Raw genomic sequence first — 21,601 nt, forward strand, 5'->3', positions numbered from 1 at the left:
CCCATATAACTGCCGGCCCCCATGATGGATATAAAGTGTCACAGAGCTGTCCCCAGGGAGCCCACGGGTGGTGTTGCCCAAGGTCTTCCCAGCTCCCAGGAGCTGAATGGTGCCCAGGTGGCCCTGTGTGTCTCGGTATGAGTAGGGGGGCTCGGCTGGTACCCCCCTCGGCAGGGGGTGGGGGTGCAGGCCTCAGCCCCAGTTGAGAAGCCCAGCCCTGTGAGCCTCTGGCCCATGGGCATGTCAGAGGGAGTAGACAGGAAGGTGGAAAGCTCAGGGTAGGGCAGAGGGCTGGGGTGGATGTCCAGAGCGTGGCCACCCCACGCGCGGCATTGGGTCACGGGCCTCAGAATGGACAATGCTTGGGCCTCACTCCTTCAGAGGCTGGCCCTGAGCCTCCTGACGCCAGAGGAGCTGAGAGATTCCCCCAGGAGGACTCGAGCTGATATTCTCCATGCCAGGGACCGAGACCCATTAAAGGAAGGAGCCGGGGGTGGGGGGCGCGGGCGGGGTGTGGGGCGGGGGGGTGGTGAGAGGGAGGGGCAGCAGGCCGTGAGGGGGGAGGTGGAGGACTGTCTTGCTTGGGCTCTGCAATGAGGAAGTTCTCTGCAGCTCAGCTTCCTTTCCCTCGCCGAGAGCCTGAAACAGGAAGTCAGTCAGTGAGCGGGTGGCAGCAGCAGCAGCAGCTGGGGCGACTGAGAGGGAACCCACGGGGGGTCACGGCGCAGGAGGGCCCAGCTCCCCTGTCGGCTCGGTGTCCGGTCCAGTGGTGAGGCCGCCAGGCCTGGCCCCGGGGAGACCCGCACCCACCATGGTCCCCTGCTGGAACCATGGCAACATCACCCGCTCCAAGGCAGAAGAGCTGCTCTCCAGGACGGGCAAGGACGGGAGCTTCCTCGTGCGTGCCAGCGAGTCCATCTCCCGGGCCTACGCGCTCTGTGTGCTGTGAGTACCCGACCTGCCCACCCCGGCCCGGCCTGGCTATGGAGGTGATGGAGGTGCCGCTTGGGCACAGGGCAAGCTGGCTCGGGGCGTGTCAGGGCCCCTGCCCTGGGATGGGGTTGTTTTTGTGTCCAGCGACCGTGCACGCTCCCCTGGTTTGTTGGTGGGTCTGGCTGAGGCCCGCTGGGGGACCTGGTCAGCCTTGGAGTTGGGGTTTTGAGAGCAGGACCCCCCATGGACTAGCCTGGGGCCTGGGCCGCACACCCCAGCAACCAGCAAGCAGCAGAACCAGGGGCTTCCTAGAGGTTCCAGGGGCCAAGAGGAGGAGGGGGTATCCAGGCCCTGAGAGCTGGGTGGAAACTCTGGGCTCCGTGGTGGTGGGAGTGTTAGAAAGCAGCTGGGTCAGTTCAGGTGTTGGTCAAAGATGCCCAGCTGGGAAACCCTCCTGGAAGAACGGAAGTGGCAAGAGGGAACCCTTCCTGTGCCAGGGTATGGGTCTTTGGAGGAAGCTGTTGTCTGGGGAGCCGTGAACATGGGGAGTCACTCAAGAAAGGATCAGAAGCTGTATCTGGGGCCCTGGGAGCAGAGGAAGTCACGTTACCAACAGCAGGAGCCACTTCTCACCCGTCCTTGGCCCTCAGCTGTGTCCCCACCTTTTGAGGCCTCTTGGCCACCATCGACTGCCCCCCCGCCCCCGGCTCTGGGATGTTGCTGAATGAGCCAGTTGTCCCCAAACTGGGGAACCGGCCACTTGCTGAAGGTTCCTTTTTGAAACACCCTTCTCCACCTACGTCTGAGGGAGGCCCGTGGCTCTGCACTCTGCCGCCCTGCGGTCTAACCATGCCCGCTGGGGCCTCGGGTGTGATGGGGGAAGGGCGTGTTCACCTGCACCTCTCAGGTAGCACCCCTGGGCTTGCAGAAGGGTCCCTCTGAGCAGGCAGACCCTACCGCTATCCATGCAGGAGGGGAAATGGGTCATGGACCACGGTCCTTATTTGGAGCTTGTTGAGTTTGAGCATTTGTCTGTGCGTCAACCTATTTCAACCTCGCGACAATCCGAAGTGCAGGTCCTTTTGCTGGCCGCTTTTGCAGATGAGGAAATTGAGGCTCAGACGGGTTAACTGAGTAAGGACAAAGTCAACACTGTCCGTCCCCAGGGGCTGCACCCAGACAGACTGCTGCCACCCTAGTCTTGTGCCTGTCAAGCCGGTGTGAGCCTGGGTTCCAGTGGCAGCGAGAGAAGGCAGGGTGTTTACCAGGATGAACTGGGAGTGTTTAGAAAGTAACCCAGGCTTTCAGCTGGCCTCCTGGCCTGAGGTCTGACTGCATCAGAGCCTTACCCTCCCAAGGCCGGCTTCCTGAGCCCCCAGTTCTCACACCTGGGAGGAAGGGAAGCAGACCCAGTCTTCCCCACAGGCACAGCCCCTGTGGGGACCCATCAACCCAGGCGGAGAAACAGTGGGGACATCCTCATCTGCCTCCCCTCAGCCCACGTGGAGCCCTTCCCCTCCCCGGGAGATCTCGGGAGCTTCCAGGCTCCAGCTCACTAACCTTCACAGCAGCCCCTTGACCAGGAGCTGTGGTCAGGCTTAGGCTACAGACTGGAAGGTGGGTCTCTGACTCCAAACTGGGAGCCTTGTGACAGCCAGAGCCAGAGCTGGGAGAAGCCATGAAACCTCTAGTCCCGCCGCCCCTGACTTGGCAAGTGGGCAACCTCAGAGAGCTTGAGGCCTTTGTCCACACCGCCCCGCTGTGTGTGTGTGTGTTACTTGCTCAGTGGTATCTGACTGTTTGCAACCCCATGGACTGGATAGCCCGTCAGGCTCCTCTGGGATTTCCCAGGCAAGAAAACTGGAGTGGGTTGCCATGCCCTTTTCCAGGGGATCCTTCTGACCCAGGGATCGAACCCGGGTCTCCTGCTTTGCAGGCGGATTCTTAACCGTCGGAGCCACAGGGGAGCCCCCCACACTGCCGGGCTGGCTGGTGCCAAACTGAGATCCCAGAGGGTTTGCAGTATTCGTTCCTCTCTCTTGCGTCTCCTTCTCTCCCCTCCCCTCCCCGGTGCTGAGTTACTCTCGGAGCCTTGGCAACTGAACAGGGTCTGCCTCTTCGGAAGGGTATCCGTGGCCCACACCCCACCCCATATCCACCATCCTCTGAGTCCAGGGCTGGGCTTCTTGTCAGTCTCCCAGCCCCAAGGCTCCTTTAGCTCCAGACAGCAGGGCTTGGAGCCCTCCCCAGGGAGCCCAGCAGTGAGGCCAGGCACTAACCCCAGGCCCGGGGGCTCCCTTCTCCCCTTGGCTCTGTTGGGGGGGATGTCACGCTTCCTGCAGGGGCAGGAACCCCAAACTTTCCAAAACCCTGGGAGACCTCCTTTTGCTACCACCTTTAGTGTTGCCAATTAAGGAGATTTAAAAACGAAAACCTAGCTAAGTGACATCTAACTGCCGCCTCTCAGCTGCTGATTTCATGGAAGTATCCTTTAATGCCACCGAAAAGGCAAGAAGAACGTGCTCTTAAAAAACAAAACAGAAAAAATCAAAAAGCCAGTCCTTTAAATCACACAGGTTTGACTTCCTGAAAAACAGCCCCCCACCCTCCTACCCCATCCTTAGCTTTCTCTCTTCCTGGGACTGGTGAAAACCTTGTGCTCTTGGTCCTCGGCCAGTGAGGGGCACCCCAGTGGGGTTCCACAAGCCTGAGTTTCCCAGGCATCAGTCGATACCCTCAGCTTCTCTCTGGGAGTTGCTGAGAGAGCAGGACCCCAGGTAAGCCAGCCATGGGGTCAAGGCCTTTTAGTGACCCTGCTCCAAACTGAGCAAGGAAGCAGAAGGAAGCCTTCAAGACTGGCCCTCCTATGCTGGAAAAATCTATACGGGAAAAGACCTCGGGCCCCGGGTGCCCAGACCTGCCCTGCCTGGACTCCAGTGGCTCGAGCATGTTCCCAGCCCCTCCAGTTGAGAGAAGGGGGCGGTAGGGGGCTTCCTACACCGGTTTAGATTGAGATGCTTGGAGCTCCAGGACCTGAGGGCAGCTTCCTCGGGAGGGGGCTGCTTGCTGGAGAAAGAGGACAGGATTTGCCTATTTAAATGGAACTAAGGAGGGGGTGAGGGAGACGCCAGAAGACAAAGCTACGATTGACATTGGCCCATGTGACCCACAGGTGCCCGTTCGCCCCCGGGCCTAGCAAACCTGCACTTCCTCTTGGGAGGTCAGCCCTACCTCCTGTTCCTCCACAACTCAGAAAACCTTGCTTTAGGGGGACCCTGAGGCCCATTTCAGGGTGCAGAGAGCTGGAGGGGAGGACCCCAGGCAGCTGACCCCATGGACAGACTCCAGCTCTGCCTTCTTGCAGCAAGGGGCTTGAGATGGCAAGGGGCAGTGGGTCTTCTGGGTAGGGCCTATGTCACACTCCCCTGGCCCCACTCGAACCCACCAGCAGACTAGGGAGGTCAGGGGGAGCTCCCTGAGGGGACCATCCTGCCCCTGTTGTACAAAGGATGCTAAGGGCCTGTCAAGCTTGTGCCCTCCTCTCCTGCCAGGACTGTGCTTCCACGTGGGGCCAGCACTCCTGCCACGTGCCTTCTGCTGCAGAGAAGAGGTACACCTTTGGGGATTCGGGTCTGTCAACGTGTGGGGTCACGGGTCAGCTGGGGCTAGGCTCTCCTTGCCCTGGCTGGGCGGGTTGAACTAGAACAATGGCCCAGAAGAGTCAGAGATACACTGCCATCTCTGTAAGAGCAGCCCAGCCCCCAGGAGGAAGCCTATATATTCTGGGTCCATCAGCCACCATGCAGGATGGAGCTGCCTGGTCCAGTGGTGTTCCCACTAAACCACACGGGAGAGAGTTGGCTTTCCTCCCAGGGGCAGGGGCAGGCATGTGCTACCCGTGACTCTGAAACCAATGTCTGGCCTGACCAGCTGCAGCGAGGACATGGTCTGGGTTTCCCTCAGCACCTGGCCAACCACAAGCTGCCCAGGCAAAGGTCACAGCTGCCTTCCCAGGGATAGTACAAGGTAGCCTGGACTTGGTAGCCTTGTAAGCACGGCCAGAAAGACAAAGAAGCCCTAGAAGGACATTTTGTCACCAAAAGTGCCCTCTGACAAAGCATTCTACTTATTAGTAAGAAGGTTATGTCTCCTTGAGGTATGGCAGGCCATACCATTGCAGCCTTGCTCTGCAAACTGAAGGTGGATACTGATGCATTCTGTCTAAAATTAATAGCAGAAGACAACCTGCATGTCAGGTTCTGTCATGCTAAGCTCTTTGCACACACTATCTCACTCACTGTCCATATTGGCCTTCGGAGGAAGTGTGGTTATTATCCCCACTTTACAGATGCAGAAACTGAGACCCAGAGAAGTTAGGTAACATGCTGTATGTTCACAGTACTAATGATGGCAGGACCAGGACTTGAACTTACTGTTCCTGGGAGAGAGAAAGAGAGAGACGCCAGCAAGTCTGGGTGTGTGTAGAGTCAGAGGAGGCCTGGAAGGCAGACCCCTCGTGATGTAGCGCAGAGAAGGGACTTGGCAGGGGCGTGGGGCAGGACTGTCCTGGACAGGTGTAAAGCCATTTACTAAGGTGTGAATGGGTCTGATGTAATCCTCCTTCCTCCAACCCACTTTCAAAGTTTAGGAAAGTTTATGCTGATCCCAGATGCTGGGAAAGACTGAGGGCAGGAGGGGAAGGGGGCAACAGCAGATGAGATGGTTGGATGGCATCACCGACTCCATGAACATGAGTGAAGGAGATAGTGAAGGACAGGGAAGTCTTGCGTGCTGCAGTTCGTGGGGTCACAAAGAGTCGGACACAACTTAGCAGCTAAACAACGACAATGACAAATACTGCTCATGAATTACTTTTGTGTACATGCAAAGGAAAAGAATGTTTTTCCTATCTGGTATTGACAAAGGGTGAGAGATGCTGGCACAGACAGTAGTCAGAGCCAGAGGACCATGGCTCCTAAAAGCTGGTTTGTGTAAGAGACTGTCCAGCTTGCTGACTAGTTGTCCGGGGACCACTATTCTGAGCAGTCCTTCTGCGAGCAGGACCAAGAGGGAGTGATGTGCCTGGGGAGGCCTCTCCACCTAACAGGTTCCTGGTACTTTCTTTGTGCAGTGACTTGGAAAACCCATAGTCAAGTCGAGTGTCTCCAGGTTCTCTGTGCCCTAGCCTACTGCCCTGGAGCAATTTTTCCGGGACCAGGGGAGGCTTGGCTTTGGTGTGTTTTTCCCTAGTGGCTTGGCAGTAAAGAATCAGGCTGCAGTGCAGGTGACCCAAGTTCGATCCCTGGGTCTGGAAGGTCCCCCGGAGGAGAGCATGGCAACCCACTCCAGCATTCTTGCCTGGAGAATCCATGGACAGAGCCTGGTGGGCTACAGTCTGTAGGGTCTCAAAGAGTCAAACACGACTGAGGAGACTGAGCACCTGTCTACCTGACAGGTGAGAGTCACCTGTGCACAGACTTTGGAGCTTCTCCGTTGAGTGGTCCCATCTCCTGGACTGTGAGCCCCAGCATGGCCAGGAGAGGTGGTGCTCTAGGGCTTCCTCCCTGCCCCAGCGATGGAGGCTCTTCCCTCGCTAATTCAGGTCATGTGATGAAGTCCTTAGGGGCAAGCCCTCTGCGGTTGGCTGGGCCCCATGTGAGTTCTAGCCTTGTGAGATGCTAACCTCCCTGTACCCACCCAGCGTCCTCCCTGGGGAAATGCCCACTCATTGGCTTAATTATTTTATTGCAGTAAAGCTCACACCCTGTAGAATCAGTGTACCATTCAGTGGTGTGTAGTGCATTCATAATGTTGTAAAACCATCAGTTCAGTTCAGTTCAGTTCAGTTGCTCAGTCCTGTCCAACTCTTTGCAAACCCATGGACTGCAGCATGCCAGGCCTCCCTGTCCATCACCAACTCCCCGAGCTTGCTCAAACACATGTCCATCGAGTCAGTGATGCTATCGCCACCATCTAACACCAGAACATTTTCATCACCCCTCCCCTTCCTAAAAAACCTGAACCTCTTAGGAGTCACTTCCTGTTTCCATCCCTCCCAAACTGTGGCAACTACTGATTGACTTAATTTCTGTCTCTGACCATTTGCCTGTTTTGGATAATTTCATAGGAATAGAATCACACAATATGTGGCCTTTCGTATCTGACTTTTCTCACCTGGCATAATGCTTCCAAGATTTCTCCATGTTGTAGTATGAATCATTCGTTTTCATGGAAAAATAATAGTCCATTTTATCAAAAGGTCACATTTTATTTAGCTGTTCATCAGTTGACAGGCATTTGGGTTGCTCTTCCTTTTGTGCTATTACAAATGATGCTGCTGTGGTCATTTAAGTTCAAGTTTTTTTATGCACGTGTGTTTTCAACTGTCTTGGGTGGAACTGCTGGGTCATGTGGTAATTTCGTTTTACTTTTTGTGGAACTGTCCACCTTTTCTACAGTAGTGGTACTGTTTCATTCCCATCAGCAGGGTCTAGTTTTTCCACACCCGCAGGTACACTTATTATCGTTTTGGTAATGGCCGTCCTAGTGGGTGTGAAGTAGCCTCTTATTGTGACTTGGGTTGGCATCTCTCTAACGATGAATGTTGTTGAGCCTCTTCTCCTCTGCTCCTTGGCCACCTGCATACCTTCTTTGAAGAAACGTCTGTTTGTATCTTTTGCCCATGTCAAAAATGGGGCGATTTGTCTTTCCGTTGTTGTCGCTGGATTATCGAGAGGATAAAACGGGAGACTGTGGACGACAAGCATACACAGTCAGCACCCGCTGAACACGGGCTGTTCCTTTTCTTTTTTTTGAATTGGAGGATAATTGCTGTGAAACGCTGTTGTGGTCTCCGCCGTACACCAACGGGAATGAGTCATAATTATATACATACATCCCCTTCCTCTCGAGCCTCCCTCCCCTCCCTCTCCACGCCTCTAGGTCGTCACGGAGTGCCAGGCGGGCCTCCCTGCGTTGTGCAGCGGCTTCCTGCTGGTTATCTACTTTACACACGATGGTGTACGGGTGTCAATGCACCTTTCTCCGCCGGTCCCACCCTCTCCTCCCCCACGCCGTGGCCACCAGCCCAGTCTCCACACCTGCGTCTCCATTTCTTCTCTGTCAGTAGGTTCATCCTTCCTGGTTTTCTAGACGCCGGCTATACGCCATTGACGTACTGTATCTTTCTCCTTCGGACGTAACTTCACTCTGTATGAGAGACTCTTGGCCGTGAGTTTTTAGAGCTGCCGAGTGAGGAGCGACGTCTCAGAGGCAGGGCGGGGAGGCCCCTCTGTGAGGAGCGCCCCGCAGCAGGAGGAGAGGCGGGGCGGTGGCTGGGCGTCACTCCTGGGGCTTCCTGGAGGCCGCGGGAGCCTCCGGGAGGCACTGGGCTGTCGTGTGGGGCCTCCTCAGAGGAAGCGCTCAGAGACATGAGGCCGGAAGAGGACGCGGCGGGTGACGCACGACTGGCCGGCGGCTGTGGGGCGCGGGCCCGGCGAGCGCCTGGAGGGCTGAGAGAGAGAGGTCTGGGGCCCCGGGGCCCGGGAAGAAGCGCTGCTTGAAGCTGGGAGAAGGAAGAGAAAGGCGAGACGCGGAGGCCACCTTAAGAGTGATTAACTGCCAACACGGGAGGGAGAGACTGAGGGATCTAGAGTCCGCAGGCTCCAAGGAAGCCCAGCAGCGGATGAGGAGGCCTGAGTGTCCACAGCCCTGCAGGCCAGGCCCCCGGGCAGCTCTGTGGACCGGCTCCCTCCTCTCTCTCCTGCTGATATCACAGTCCCTTTGTCCCATTATTGAGAAAAGTGTTGTGTTTCCAAGTACCAGGACCCAGACTATTTGGGTTCGATTACTTACTGTAAATGACACCAAAGGATCAGCTGGTCCAGCCCTTCCCTCGCCAACTAGAAACCTGTCCTCCGGAGGGGAGAGTCTTGCTGGGCATCCCGTGTGTCAGGGCCAGTGTAGAAATAGACCCTCTGATAAACAGGGCGGTGATTTTGCAGTTCAGTTCAGTTCAGTCACTCAGTTGTGTCCGACTCTTTGCCACCCCATGGACCACAACATGCCAGGCCTCCCTGTCCATCACCATCTCCCAAGTTTGCTCAAACTCATGTCCATTAAGTCAGTGATGCCATCCAACCATCTCATCCTCTGTCGTCCCCTTCTCCTCCCACGTTTTTTCAAGTTAACTTAAAAAATACAGTATTAAGTAAAACATATAGCATTCAAGGTGTTAAGGAAGAAAATAATCACCCAATCACTGAGATGAGAGACTAACACAAATACCATTAATTTGTTGCTATATTTTCTCATTTATATTCTCTCTATATATATTTAGATAGATAGATATGTCTATACATAGGTAGATACATACATACCTCTTTAAGTTCCATAAGCTCTATATTATATTAATATATGCCTAATACCATGTAATTTTAGTCTGCATTTTCTAGCAACATTAGCATTTTCTCATTTAGTTAACATTTTGTCCTAAATATCATATTTAATAGATGCACAAATTCTATTACACAATGCACCATAATTTATGGACTACTCTTCTATCGTCAGACATTTAAGTTACTAACAGTGTTTTGCTATTTTAAATATGACAGTGATGAAGGTCTTTGTGCAAATATCTGATATTTCTGATGATAGATTTCCAGAGGAATTACTGGATCAAAGGATAATATTTTTAAGGCTCTTAATGGAAAAGACAAATTACTTTCCAGAAATCTTGTTATAATTTATGTTCTGGTAAGCAGTGCCAAAGAGCACCCACCTCATTCCAGCCTCCCTTTACTGAATATTTTCATTTTTAAAATATATTGAATTACAAGGTGAAAGGTAGCTAATTTCCATTCATTTTGATTTGCATTGCTTGATTACAGTCGGGATAAACTTGTTTGGATTATTGACTTTCGTCATTTCTCTCTTGTGGATGGTCTGCTTCATTCTCTCTTTGCCTTTTTTCCTTTGAAACTGTAGTTTTTCTGTTAGCACCTCTTTGCATGAATTCCTTATATCACATTTGTTGCAAATATTTTCGCTGTAGTTGCCTTTAAACTTCATGACATGCCCCCCCCCCCCCACCACATTCAGAGACTGTAAGTTTTTGTAAAGTCTATCAATCTTGCTCTTTTGTGACTTTTTTCCCTTTGTTTTCCAATGTAGAGTCCTTCTGCACCCGGGAATTTTGCTTCTTTTTCTTCCTGTGGGGGGCAGGGCCTTTAGAGCTAATAGGCTCAGGCTAAGAGGTCACTCTGCCTTTCCAAGCTCTGGTAGATTGTCTAATGCTATGGGGCCTCGGTCTCCTCATCTGAAAATCAGGGATAAGAATACCCATGTAGTGTTGTTGGATGGACTGGATGAAAAGTGTGTATCACGTGCTTAGCACAGTATTTGGCAAAAGCATATGGAGAAAATGTAGGCTTTTCTGTTTTGCTGTTACTGTTTTACACTGAACACTTTAATCTCTTTGAAATTAATGAATGGTGTAAGACAAAGATTTATAGGTATTTTTCTCAAGTAACCATCTTTCTTGAAACCTCTCACTGAATAACTTATTCCTTGCTCTTCGTGGCTTCTCTCTTACCATGTATCAAGTCTTCCATATCTCTTTTTTGCCTGTTTAGCCTGGTCCATGTCTGTCTGCTTTTCTCACACCAAGTTCACACTGAATGCCTTACCACTGTTTTATAAACTATTTTACTTTAGGATTTGCATATCTGTTCTTTTTAAGTATTCTTCCAGATGAACCAGATAATAATTTTGACAAGTTGGAAAAAATACTAGTGTGACTTTAAAAAAAATTTATTTATTTTTGGCTGCGCAGAGGGCTTTCACTGCTGCATGCGGGCTTTCTCTAGTTGCAGTGAGTGGGGGTCCCCTATAGTTGCGGTGTGCAGACTTCTCATTGCCTTCTCTTGTTGAGGAGTTTGAGTTCTAGTGCATGTGAGCTCAGTAGTTGCAGCTTAGTTGCCCCACAGCATGCGGAATCTTCCCAACCCAGGGATCGAACTATGTGCCCTGCATTGGCAGACGGATTCTTAACCACTTCCCTGGTCCACCACGGAAGTCCACTATTGGCACTTTGATTGTAATTTCATGAAATCCATAACACAACTTGTACAAGTGGACATTTTAGTATTTTTCAGTCTTAATAATAAATACAGCTATTGCTATTATTTTTAACTTGGTAATTTTCTTCACAGGTCCTACATATTTGTTAGTATGATTACTTTTGATTATTTTATTACTTTGCTACTGTTGTGAATACCTTTTCTTCTGCAGTTACCCTTTTGGAATAACTGGTAACGCACAGAGAAGTCGATTTTATAAATTCACTTTTATTCTATCACTTTACTCCTCGTTGTTAAAAATTATTTTCATTTGCTGCTCTTGGATTTTCTTGCTAAATAATCAAAGCATACATGAATTATAATCATTTTGTGGCCTACTTTCCAAATACTTGTAACTCTTATTCAGAGTTCATATTTTATTGCAGTGGCTGATATTTCTAAGATATTACAGTGGAGGATATTGAGAAGAGAAAATATCTACCTCAAACAGAAGTACTATGAGTATCAAACCTGGTGCTACCTGGGAAGGACTTAATGCAGTATCGGGCACGTAATTAGCCGTGGATAATAGCTAGTTGTGAGGTTTTTTTTTTTTTTTTTTGGCATGTCAAAGAAGAAGCTGTCTTTTCCTAGTTTTATGAAGAGTTTTGAAGAACTGAGTATTAACTTTTATCAAATGCCTTTTAATATATATTGAGATGATTAAGCTGTGTCTTGTATTTCATTAACTGGTAAAGAGTTTGATTTTATAGATTTCCTAATATGTGAACCATTTTTTTTTTGGCATGATTAGAATGGACTGTTCTTGATTACGATGGATGACTTTATTATACTCAGAATTTCATTTAGAACTTTTGCATCTTTGTTCATAAGTGAAATTGATTTTATATGATTTTGACCACAGAAACATTTATGAAGCATAATCATTACCTGATTTTTTCAAATAGAAAAAAAAATTGGCAAAGGTGCTTTTCCTCAGAGCCATCTATAGAGATAGTTCATTTTCTTTTTTTTTTTATTGATTCTTTCTTGATTTCTATTTCTTCTCATGCAACTTTTTTTAAAAGTTTACTTTATTGTAGTTGATTTAAATGTTGTGTTAATTTCTGCAGTACAGCAAAGTGATTCAGTTATACATAAATCCATATTCTTTTCCGTTACGGTTTATCACAGGATATTGACTATGGTTCCCCATCCTCTACAACTGGACCTTGTTGTTTTCGTGTTACTTCTGCTAAGTTATATATGTCTTTTAGTAAAAAAAATTTGTTGACATTTTCAAATTTCCTGGCATACAATTATGCATGGTTTTCTGTAATTTTAAGGTTCCCGTTTTATTGCTGTTGCTATCCTCTGTTACTCACTACTGGTTTTGCTTACTAGTTGTGTTAGCCAGGATCCCAACAGGAAATAGATGGCATAATCAAAGGGGTGCTAGGCATAAAGATGGTGGAGTAACCTGGGCGGGCAACCCTGGGAAGACATTCCCACTGCTGGTCCTGAGGCTCAGGGCCTCCTGTGGAGGAATTCAGCCACTGCTGGTCTGCTGCAGGTCGAGGGGCTGGGTCAGGGGGACAGATGCCCCTATCTCACCGTCCTCTCACCCTGCCCGCGCCTCCCATTCGCTTAACATTGGTGACGTTGCCCACGACAGGCCAGCCTGCTGGACACAGGGTGGGTGAAGGAGAGAGTGGGTCTGTTGAGGGATGGAGGAGAGGGTGCAAGAACCATGTCCAGGTCATCTGCATTGTTTTCTTTTTGCTATTCTGTTTGTCAGAAGGCTGTTCTGGGACTTCCCTGGAAGTGCAATGGCTAAGACTTCTCCTCCCAAAGCAGGGGGTGCAGGTTCAATCCCTGTTCGGGTAGCTAAGATCCCACATGTCTTGCAGCCAAAATACCAAAGCATAAAACAGAAACAATATTGTCACAAATTCAATAAAAACTTAAACAATGGTTCACATAAAAAAATACTTTATAAAAAGAGGGTTGTCCATTGAGTTTTCTGAATTTAAAGTCATACGTGCTTAGATTTACTTACCTGTTCTGCTTTTTCTTTTTATATTAGAAAGCTAAAAAAAAAAAATTAAAAAAAGAAAGCTACTTGTGAGTTCAGGAACCCTTACTGTATTTATGTTGGAGGACAGAACTGTGTCCTCTGTATTTCTCATCTTCCTTCTCCTCCTGTACTGACTGACTTTCTCAGATTTATCTTCTTCCTTGTTAAAGTTCTCCAGAACACAAAGCTGCTATTCACTGCCTCTCTCTTGGTGTTTAATGCTGACTGTAGAACTCTAGGTTTTTCACTTCTGACCAGTTTTTTATTTCCTGTTGCTCAGTTTTCACAATGGATTTCTCCAGTTTCAGAGAAGCAATTGTCTCTTAAATCTTACTGAGCTCACAAGTCAGACTTCTCCAGAGTGTATTTTCTTTTTATCTTTTTTGCAGTGCTTCTATGTAACATGGAGACATCATCTTTGAGTTCTTAGAAAAATGGTACCCCCTCCTTTTGACTGGCGCTGTTTTTGATAGATCCGGTGATTTTTCTTTTCCAGCAAAGAACTGTCAGGAAAAAATTGGATCCGATTATTTTTTTTAGACACTGGGTTGGGTTCTGCCCAACTCTTCTTCCCAAAGATAAAGCATCAGCAGGGATGGGAGAGGGAGTCCCCTGATCTGAGATTCACCTGATTAGGTTGAGTGATGCAGGGGTGGTGTGGTGCACGGATAGGTGGGCTTCCTCCTGGGGGTCTCAGGCAAGGCCTCCCCCCCAGAATGCTGGGGTAGGGTGTGCTGCAGGCCCCCAGCTACACTCACCTCACCTCTCTCCTGGCCACCTCAGGTGCCTCCTCCTGCTGTCTCTCTTCTGAACCGATGTCCTCTTTTCCTCACTCTCTTTGACTGGGATTCTTTGAGCTTTGGGTAATGGACAGTGAGCACCCTTGGTTCGTAGGGTGTACACACATTTTCTCTAATTTCTACATTGGACTCAAGTGGCTTTTTTGAATGTAGAGCTTCCAATCCTTGTTCTCCCATCCTCTCTCATCCAGATGTCTGCAACACTCAAGCAAGGAAAAAAAGAGAAAACACATACAATTAGAAATTAGAACTGAAGGATATTGAGTTACAAAGGAGTTTTTTAAACAACTCGGGAACATGCTAAGCTGATCGGCCCAGTGAGACAGACACTAATGAGGTTCTCAAATTTCAGAATTTGATTTCTCTCTCTCTCACCACAGTTAAAGATGCTTCTGGGCATGTTCTCAGTGGTTATTTAGCTAGGAATAGTCACACAGAAATAGTAACATTAATCTGAAAGAATAAATAAAATGCCACGAAGTAGTTTCTTCCTATTGCCACTTGCTTATCCTCTTACATTTGAGTTAAACTTCCCAAACTGTGACCTGAAAATGCCTTCCCAGGGGGAAGCATCTCCTGCTGAGAACAGTGTAGGCACCTGTAGTCACCCAACGACTGTTGGGAGTTGCATGGAAAATTTGCTGTGAGCACCACCGCCTCCGAGAATAGAGTGATCCCATATGCAGGAGGCTGGGCCAGTCCAGCGTCATCCCAGCCTGGGTCTCTGATGGGAATATTCCTAACACGCTTGCTTTGAAATGTGGCCCAGACCCTGGAAGGAGTAGCAACTGAAGACCAGGGTTAGCGCCCTAAATTGTAACTACATCAATCCCGGTACCCTTCATGGGCCAAGTGAGTACTTTACCATTTGAGCTAACTCTCCCTTCCCCTAAATTGTTACTAGATCACTATAGAGAGGTGAGAAAGGGCTAAATAGGACCCATGGTCCCCAATGAGCACGTTGTCTGGATTATGTTCCAGGGCAGTGGTTGTCAAAGGAGATTTACTTGTGGAATCTTCACTGTAAACACTCTGTATGTAAGATTCTGTGGATGTATATGTGTTTGTGTGGGCTTCCCTGGTGGCTCAGCAGTAGAGAATCCACCTGCAATGCAGCAGCTGCAGGAGACATGGGTTCAATCCCTGGGTCAGGAAGATCCCCTGGAGGAGAGCATGGCAACCCACTCCAGTATTCTTGCCTGGAGAATCCTGTGGACAGAGGAGCTTGACAGGATCAGTCCATAGGGTCACAAAGAGTCAGAGACGACTTAGCAACTAAACAACAACATATGTATATTAGTATGTTATGTATCTGTCTATGCGTGTGCACATGCACATATATGTACATGCCAAGTGTATGGGACCAGGGTGAAGTGCAGCTGCTGATGAGTATGGGAGGCTGAGGAGTGGCCACTTCCACCTCTTTGCAGAGCCCCCAGTGGCAGCCAGTTTGGACCAACTGCTCTCCAGGGGGTGTGCATGGCAGAGGGTTGGTGGTGGTGGTGATGCTCATGCTTTTCCTTGAAGACCACTGATTCAGTCCCAGGGATGACGTATGCTCCCCCCGCTACCCCCATGCATAGGAGATGCTGAATGTTAACTATCTAAGGGCAAAGTATCTTCTGCTGTAATAGCTTTTGATTCTGATCCATTTGAGTAACACGGAGCTGTTTCAGTGTTTCTAGAACACCTTTGAAAAAGCCATAGAGTCTTGTCTGCCACACTTGATTCACTGAATCAAGTTCTCTTCTGTGCTTTTAATGTGTACCCCTCTTGGTGACTCTGTGTTCTTTCTTTCTTCTTACAAGCTGATATTTGGGGCCTGTTCCACCTCTTCCATAAATTAGCTGCCCTCAGCCAAATAAGAGACGGTTCTCTGCCCTGGCCCTATTTGCATATCTACAGGAGGAAGTGTCATGAGAACACGCTGTGAAAGATAAGAGCAGAACAGGCTTCCAACTGTCTGGGGCGTGTGCCTGGTTGGCTCTACAAATGGGGTTGAGGCTGCAGCAGGTGGGCATGGGGGGAGTGAGGTGGGGGTCTGGGATGGTTCCCCATTTCCCTGGGGACATCTCTGGGAGGTGGGGTGATGCTGAATTAGAGCTTCATCCTGGCCATCTCTGAAATAAGCCAATTGTGGTGTCAGTTCAGGATCTGGAGACAGGACAGGAATGGGAGAGATGGGAATAAAAGGGATCAGAGGAAGAGAGGAAATTTTCCTATGCGAAATGAAGAGACACGTGGAAGTGAAATCACCCTAAACATTCTCCAAAACTTTCTTTTAGCATTCATTGTTTCAAAAGGCATTAAACATTGTAAGATGGACCACATAAAATTATAAAACCTCTATACAGCTAAGAAGAAAAACATCAATAAACAGTGTTAAAAATAAATAACTCCAAAATATATTGTAGCATATATCAAAATCTTATGAATAAATAAGCAAAAGATGAATTTAAAAAAAAGCGAGCCAAAGACATGAAAAGGAATTCACAGAAAAAGAAGCACAAATAGCAAAACTTATGAGAACACGTTCAACCTTGCTCATAAAGGAAGGCAAATTAAAGCCAGCCATCATCTCTCAAATTTGCAAAAGATTAAAATGTCTGATAACATCCAGTTGGCAGGGTGCGGGTAAATATACACTTTCATATCCAGTTGGTAGGAGACAGGTTAGTAGGAGACACAATGTGATGACTTCATTGGAAGGCAGTGTTAGTCTCTATCAAAACATAAAGTGCCTGCAACCTTCAGCCTGGCCGTCCTCCTTCTAGAGATATATCCACAACCACTCACGGATGGCAGCGCTTGTAGTTTAGTGTGTTTTGAGCACTAGTCTAAATGCTCAACTTACACAAAAAGTTGATGCTGTGTTATTATTCTCCCTTTTTTACTGAGGGGGAAACTAAAGGATTTTACTGAGGATTCACCAATGTACACAAGAGGTCAGAATAGAGGTGTTCACTGCAGCACTATTTATAGTAGTGAAAAGCCCCAAATAACTACCTGTCCAGGCTTCCTTGGTGGCTTAGACAGTGAAGAATCTGCCTGCAGTGCAGGAGCCCCAGGTTTGATCCCTGGGTAGGGGAAAATCGCCTGCAGAGGGGAATGGCTACCCATTCCAATATTCTTGCCTGGAGAATTCCACGGACAGAGGAGCCTGGTAGGCTACAGTCCATAGGGTCACAAGAGCTGGACACAACTGAGTGACTCTCTCTCTGTCTCTCTCTCTCTCTCTCTCACACACACACACACACACACACACACACACACACACACACATACAACCTACCTGTTCATCATCACAGTCTAGTCAAATAAATGATGAGCTGGTCACGGGCTGGAACATGACTTGGACAGATGGCTAATTTTTTTTTCTTTTGGTGAAAAGCAGAAAATTCCAGAACAAGGTATATAATATGATACTATTTGCATTTAAAAGATATGCATCAATTTACATGTATGTTGCAACGTTCTGAAATGATTTACAACAAGGAGTAGGAACTCCAAAGAATTCAGAGTACTGGGGAAGGATGTATTTATTTTTTTTCATTTTGTATCTTTCTGAGTGGTCTTACTTTTTTTTAACTAGTGTATAACTTCAAAATCTAGTTAAACAATAACACATAAGTGTTGTGTTCTGGGCACACAGGAGGGGTTAAATGAATGACCGCTTTGTACTGAAGCATCACTTCGATCATGGAAACAACATGAGCCTCTGTGAGCCAGTGTGGAGCCGCCTGGGGGTCTAGAGGGGTGGGCAAGTTTTCAGGGTCCATGAGAATCCCATGTGGGGGAAAAGGGGGTGGGAGATTATGGGTGGGAGGATAGAACAGCCATTTCAACTGAAAGTGTAAGACCCAACTGGTGGCCCCCAAATTCCTTATGCCTATGGCCTCAGCAACCAAGCCAGGGGAACTCCACGGATGCCAACTGCCACCAGGCTGTCTGCAGGCTGGCTGCCCCAGCTGGGCCACCCACCAAGGGCCCCTTTCCCACATGCTCAGACCTGAACAGCCCCCCTTCCTCTCAATGCTTTTAGGAAAGTAAAAAGTGACTCCCCTGCCTTCCCACATCGCAGTCCTCTGGACCAGAGGAGGGCTGAGCCACTAGAAAGAGAATCTGGGATTCCTTGCACTTCTGTGTTAGAAGCTACCCTGAGGCTCACCCTAAGGCATCTGGGAAAATCCAGGTTTCTGAAGGAATCATGGACGGCCTTCGGGAGAATGAACCCGTGGGGCAAAGTCTCCTGGGGAAGCAGCCACAGAGGGTGGGGGACTTCCACCCAGAGCTGCGTGAGCCTCACCCTGGCCAGCACAACCCCTCTATGGCTGTGCCAACCTCCCACTTGGCATCTCCAACTGTGATCAACCCCACTGGGGTCTCATTCCTTCTTGAAACACCCACTCTGGCTCCATTTTGTTTGGCCAACAGGACAGCAGATGGAGGGCCCCTTTAGATCAACCCACACAGATGTCAAGCACCAAAGTAAACCACATCCCAGGGACTCACCCCCTTCCCCTGAGGCTCCTTGAGTGCTGGGGGGTGAGGCGGGAGGGGGCAGGCAGTGCCTCTGTGCAAGACCACTAGAAGTCCAGAAAAAGGAATGTATAGGTTCTAACTCAGCACTTGGTCTGTTTCAGGTACCGGAACTGTGTTTACACTTACAGGATTCTGCCCAATGAAGACGATAAATTCACTGTTCAGGTAAGTCTTTCAGAAACCTCGAAATGTGACCTTGACTGGAGCCTATACTGGCAGCAAAAGAGAAAGAAGGGAAGAAACCAGATGTCCCAGGCAGCCTAGATGTGGGGCTTGCCTGAGTCTGTCTTTCTCCTAGAGGACCCTGGCTGGGGTTGCTCAGCGGGCAAAGCGTGACCCTGCAAAGGGACCTGCTCCGGGCCATGATGGAGCAGGTGCCACAGACGCTGTCTGTGTTCGTGGGTGTGAAGGGGAAATATCGGGAAGAAGGATGCTCAGATGCAAAGGAAAAGTGACTGTGGTTGTTGATTCTTTTCTTCGATGTGTTCGAATGGGTGAGAGTAAGTGGGCCATGAAGGAGAGAAGAGAGGGAGCTTGCAGGACAGTAGACCGTAGGTTTTGAAGGGCTAGAAGATGGCCCTAAGGATGAGCAGGAAATAATACCTTTCAACTCATAGAGACCTGTTCTGTCAAAGGCATCATGACATCTGATTTCCCCATGGAAAGTCCGAACACATAAAACCCGCATAATAAAGGTTAAAGAGGGAGTTCCCTCGTGGTCCAGTGGTTGGGACTTGGCACTTTCATTGCTGCGGACCCGAGTTCCATACTTGGTCAGGGAACTAAGATCCTGAAAGCACAAGCTGTGCAACTTGGCCAAAAAAAAAAAAAAAAAAAAAAAAGGAGAGAGAGAAGGGGTAAAAAAGGTTAAAGAAGGACATACCAGGTGTGGCAAGTCCCGGAAAACTACCCTCTGTACGGTTTGTGTGACAAGCCCCACGGGTGTTGTGTGATCACAGTGCACGACCACGGAGATGCAGAGGCCAGGGGAGCTCTTTTTATCTGGTTGCCCCAAGCCAGCAGGGCGGTGGGCCGAATAAAGGAAGCCATGCTCTCGCTGGTGGGGGCAGAGGAGTGACGCTCAGCTCTCCGGCCCCTGGGGAGGGACACCAACAGGAGGAGTGCCCCACCTGCAAGCTGAGCAGAGCGGCCAGGATAGACGAGGGTCAGGACACCACGTCACGGGGGAGCCATGACAGGATCTGCGGGGTCTAGTTGAAAAGAAAGTAGAAGTGGAACGGGCGAGGTGGCGTGCAATCACTGATTCCGGAGATAAAGGCAACAATGCATTTTGTGCAGAAGGATGCAACGGGCTTCCCTGGTGGCTCAGACAGTAAAGAAACTGCCTGCAATGCAGGAAACCTGGGTTCAATCCCTGGGTCGGGAAGATACCCTGGAGAAGGGCATGGCAACCCACTCCAGTATTCTTGCCTGGAGAATCCCCATGGACAGAGGAGCCTGGCGGGCTCCAGTGCATGGGATCGCACAAAGTCGGACACGGCTGAAGTGACTCAACACACACTCAGGAGGAAGTGGGACAGACAGAACTGGACAACAGGCAGGTCCCTGGGGCACATGGGGCTGCAAAGAGTCGGACACAACTGAGTGCACTTGTGCGCACACACACTGGTCAGGCTGAGCGTAGCTTCTGGCTTCTTGGTCCTTCACACACGTGCATCTGCAATGGTATCTAAAGAACACCCGTTTGAATGTTTTGGGATAGTCTGGGATGCCCCCATGTCTTAGCCTTGTCACTAGGAACACATGTTGGTACCCTAATACTATAGACGGTCTTTTCAAGACTTGGCAGCCACCCACCACTGGGATGGTGGTCTTCTTGTGGGCTCCTCACCTGTCAGGGACAAGACTGCCCGAGGGGAGGCCTGCCTGGGTGGGCTGGTGGGGCTCAACGGCCTTGAATTTTCCCCAAGTCTAGGACTGTGTGAACTTTCCCACAGAGGTTGGTATCCTTGATTGGTGGTTTGCTGAAAGGAGTTTAAACTCTCGAGTTAAAAGTTAGTTGGGGCTTTTGATCTTTTTTCCCCTTGTGGTTTCTTTTATTCCTTCAAAGGGAAGAAGACTTTAAGTATGACTAGGTCGTAAGCTGGAAAAGGCCTGACTGTGGCTTCTTGTACAGAGTTTGCACTCACGGCTTGTAACCATCTTAAGTTGCACCCAGGTCTGGACCCTCTCACCGTCACTCCTTGGTGCTGTGACATCGCGTTTTCCAGGGAACAGCTGCTGATCCTGCAGCAGCTTCCAAACCTGGGGCCTCACCAGGCTGCGGGGGTCAAAAAGAACAGAGACTCAGTTTGGCTAACACGTACAAGCAGTGTGGGCAGCCCTGGGGGAGATGCACAGTGCAAGGAGGGAGAAGGCTGGGGCCTGGACCAGAAGGGCTTGGGGCCCTGCAGTCCAGGCGCTACCTGCCAGGACTCAGCCCCTCTTGGGGGGTCTGCCCTGCTCCCACCAACAGGCTCACTACTGAGTTGCCAGTCCCGAAAGGGAACCTGGTCGGCTTGGCCATCAACAGCTTTCTCTGGAATCCTCTGTCTTGGAGCAGGGGCCCACCCACGGCTCGGACAACAGGTAGAGTTGTGGTGTGGGAATGAGGCATCATTACCTGAGGCCTATGCTCAGCCAGGGTGACAGCCAGGCAGATCTTGTAGAAGAACTGGGCCCTGCTGGATGCATCTGTCCCCAGCCCGGGCACTGGGCCTGGGACCCGCCTGGTGACCAAGACCAGGTAACCAGGGTACGGGGAGCTGGGGGGCCGAGGCAGCCTGGGCCATTTCCCCTCCCGAGGATACACCTTCCTGCAAAACACAGCAGCACACAAGACGATCAGAGAAGCTGTTCATGAGGAGCTGGTTAAACCACGCGCACAGTCAGAACAAGTCCCGGGGCTGTCGGAGCTTCAGTGCTCACCGATCAGGGCTTATTTTAACTCCAGTTCCTCTTTTCATGTTGAGGCAAAAACCTCATATTCTTTTCTGAGCTTAGTCACAGTTTCTAAATAACTCATTCCTTACACCTGAGTCTGTTGGGTGCCCCCAGAATAGAAGGCTCCCCAAATAAGATCTGGCCTGAAACATTGCCAAATGAAGCAGCAAAGACTTTCATCTTATTCTAATCACCTTAGCTCTTCTCACCCGGGGCCTCCCGCTCTTTGTCAAAACCAAAGGAACCAC

At 49.7% G+C, this 21,601-nt stretch overlaps 1 protein-coding gene across 1 annotated transcript in view; it reads left to right on the top strand.

Moving 5' to 3' along the window:
• The first annotated feature begins 637 nt into the window (after positions 1-637).
• The window catches only part of INPP5D (inositol polyphosphate-5-phosphatase D), a 153,735-nt gene continuing 132,771 nt past the window's right edge, over positions 638-21,601 (top strand). Inside the window, exons 1-2 of the mRNA XM_061122482.1 lie at positions 638-945; positions 18,512-18,575. Of these exons, the coding sequence (XP_060978465.1) occupies positions 812-945; positions 18,512-18,575 (198 nt within the window). The 5' untranslated portion in view covers positions 638-811. The remainder of the gene's footprint in view (positions 946-18,511; positions 18,576-21,601) is intronic.

Source organism: Dama dama, chromosome 20 (genome assembly GCF_033118175.1).
Source record: "Dama dama isolate Ldn47 chromosome 20, ASM3311817v1, whole genome shotgun sequence".
In the NCBI taxonomy this organism is placed as follows: domain Eukaryota; kingdom Metazoa; phylum Chordata; class Mammalia; order Artiodactyla; family Cervidae; genus Dama; species Dama dama.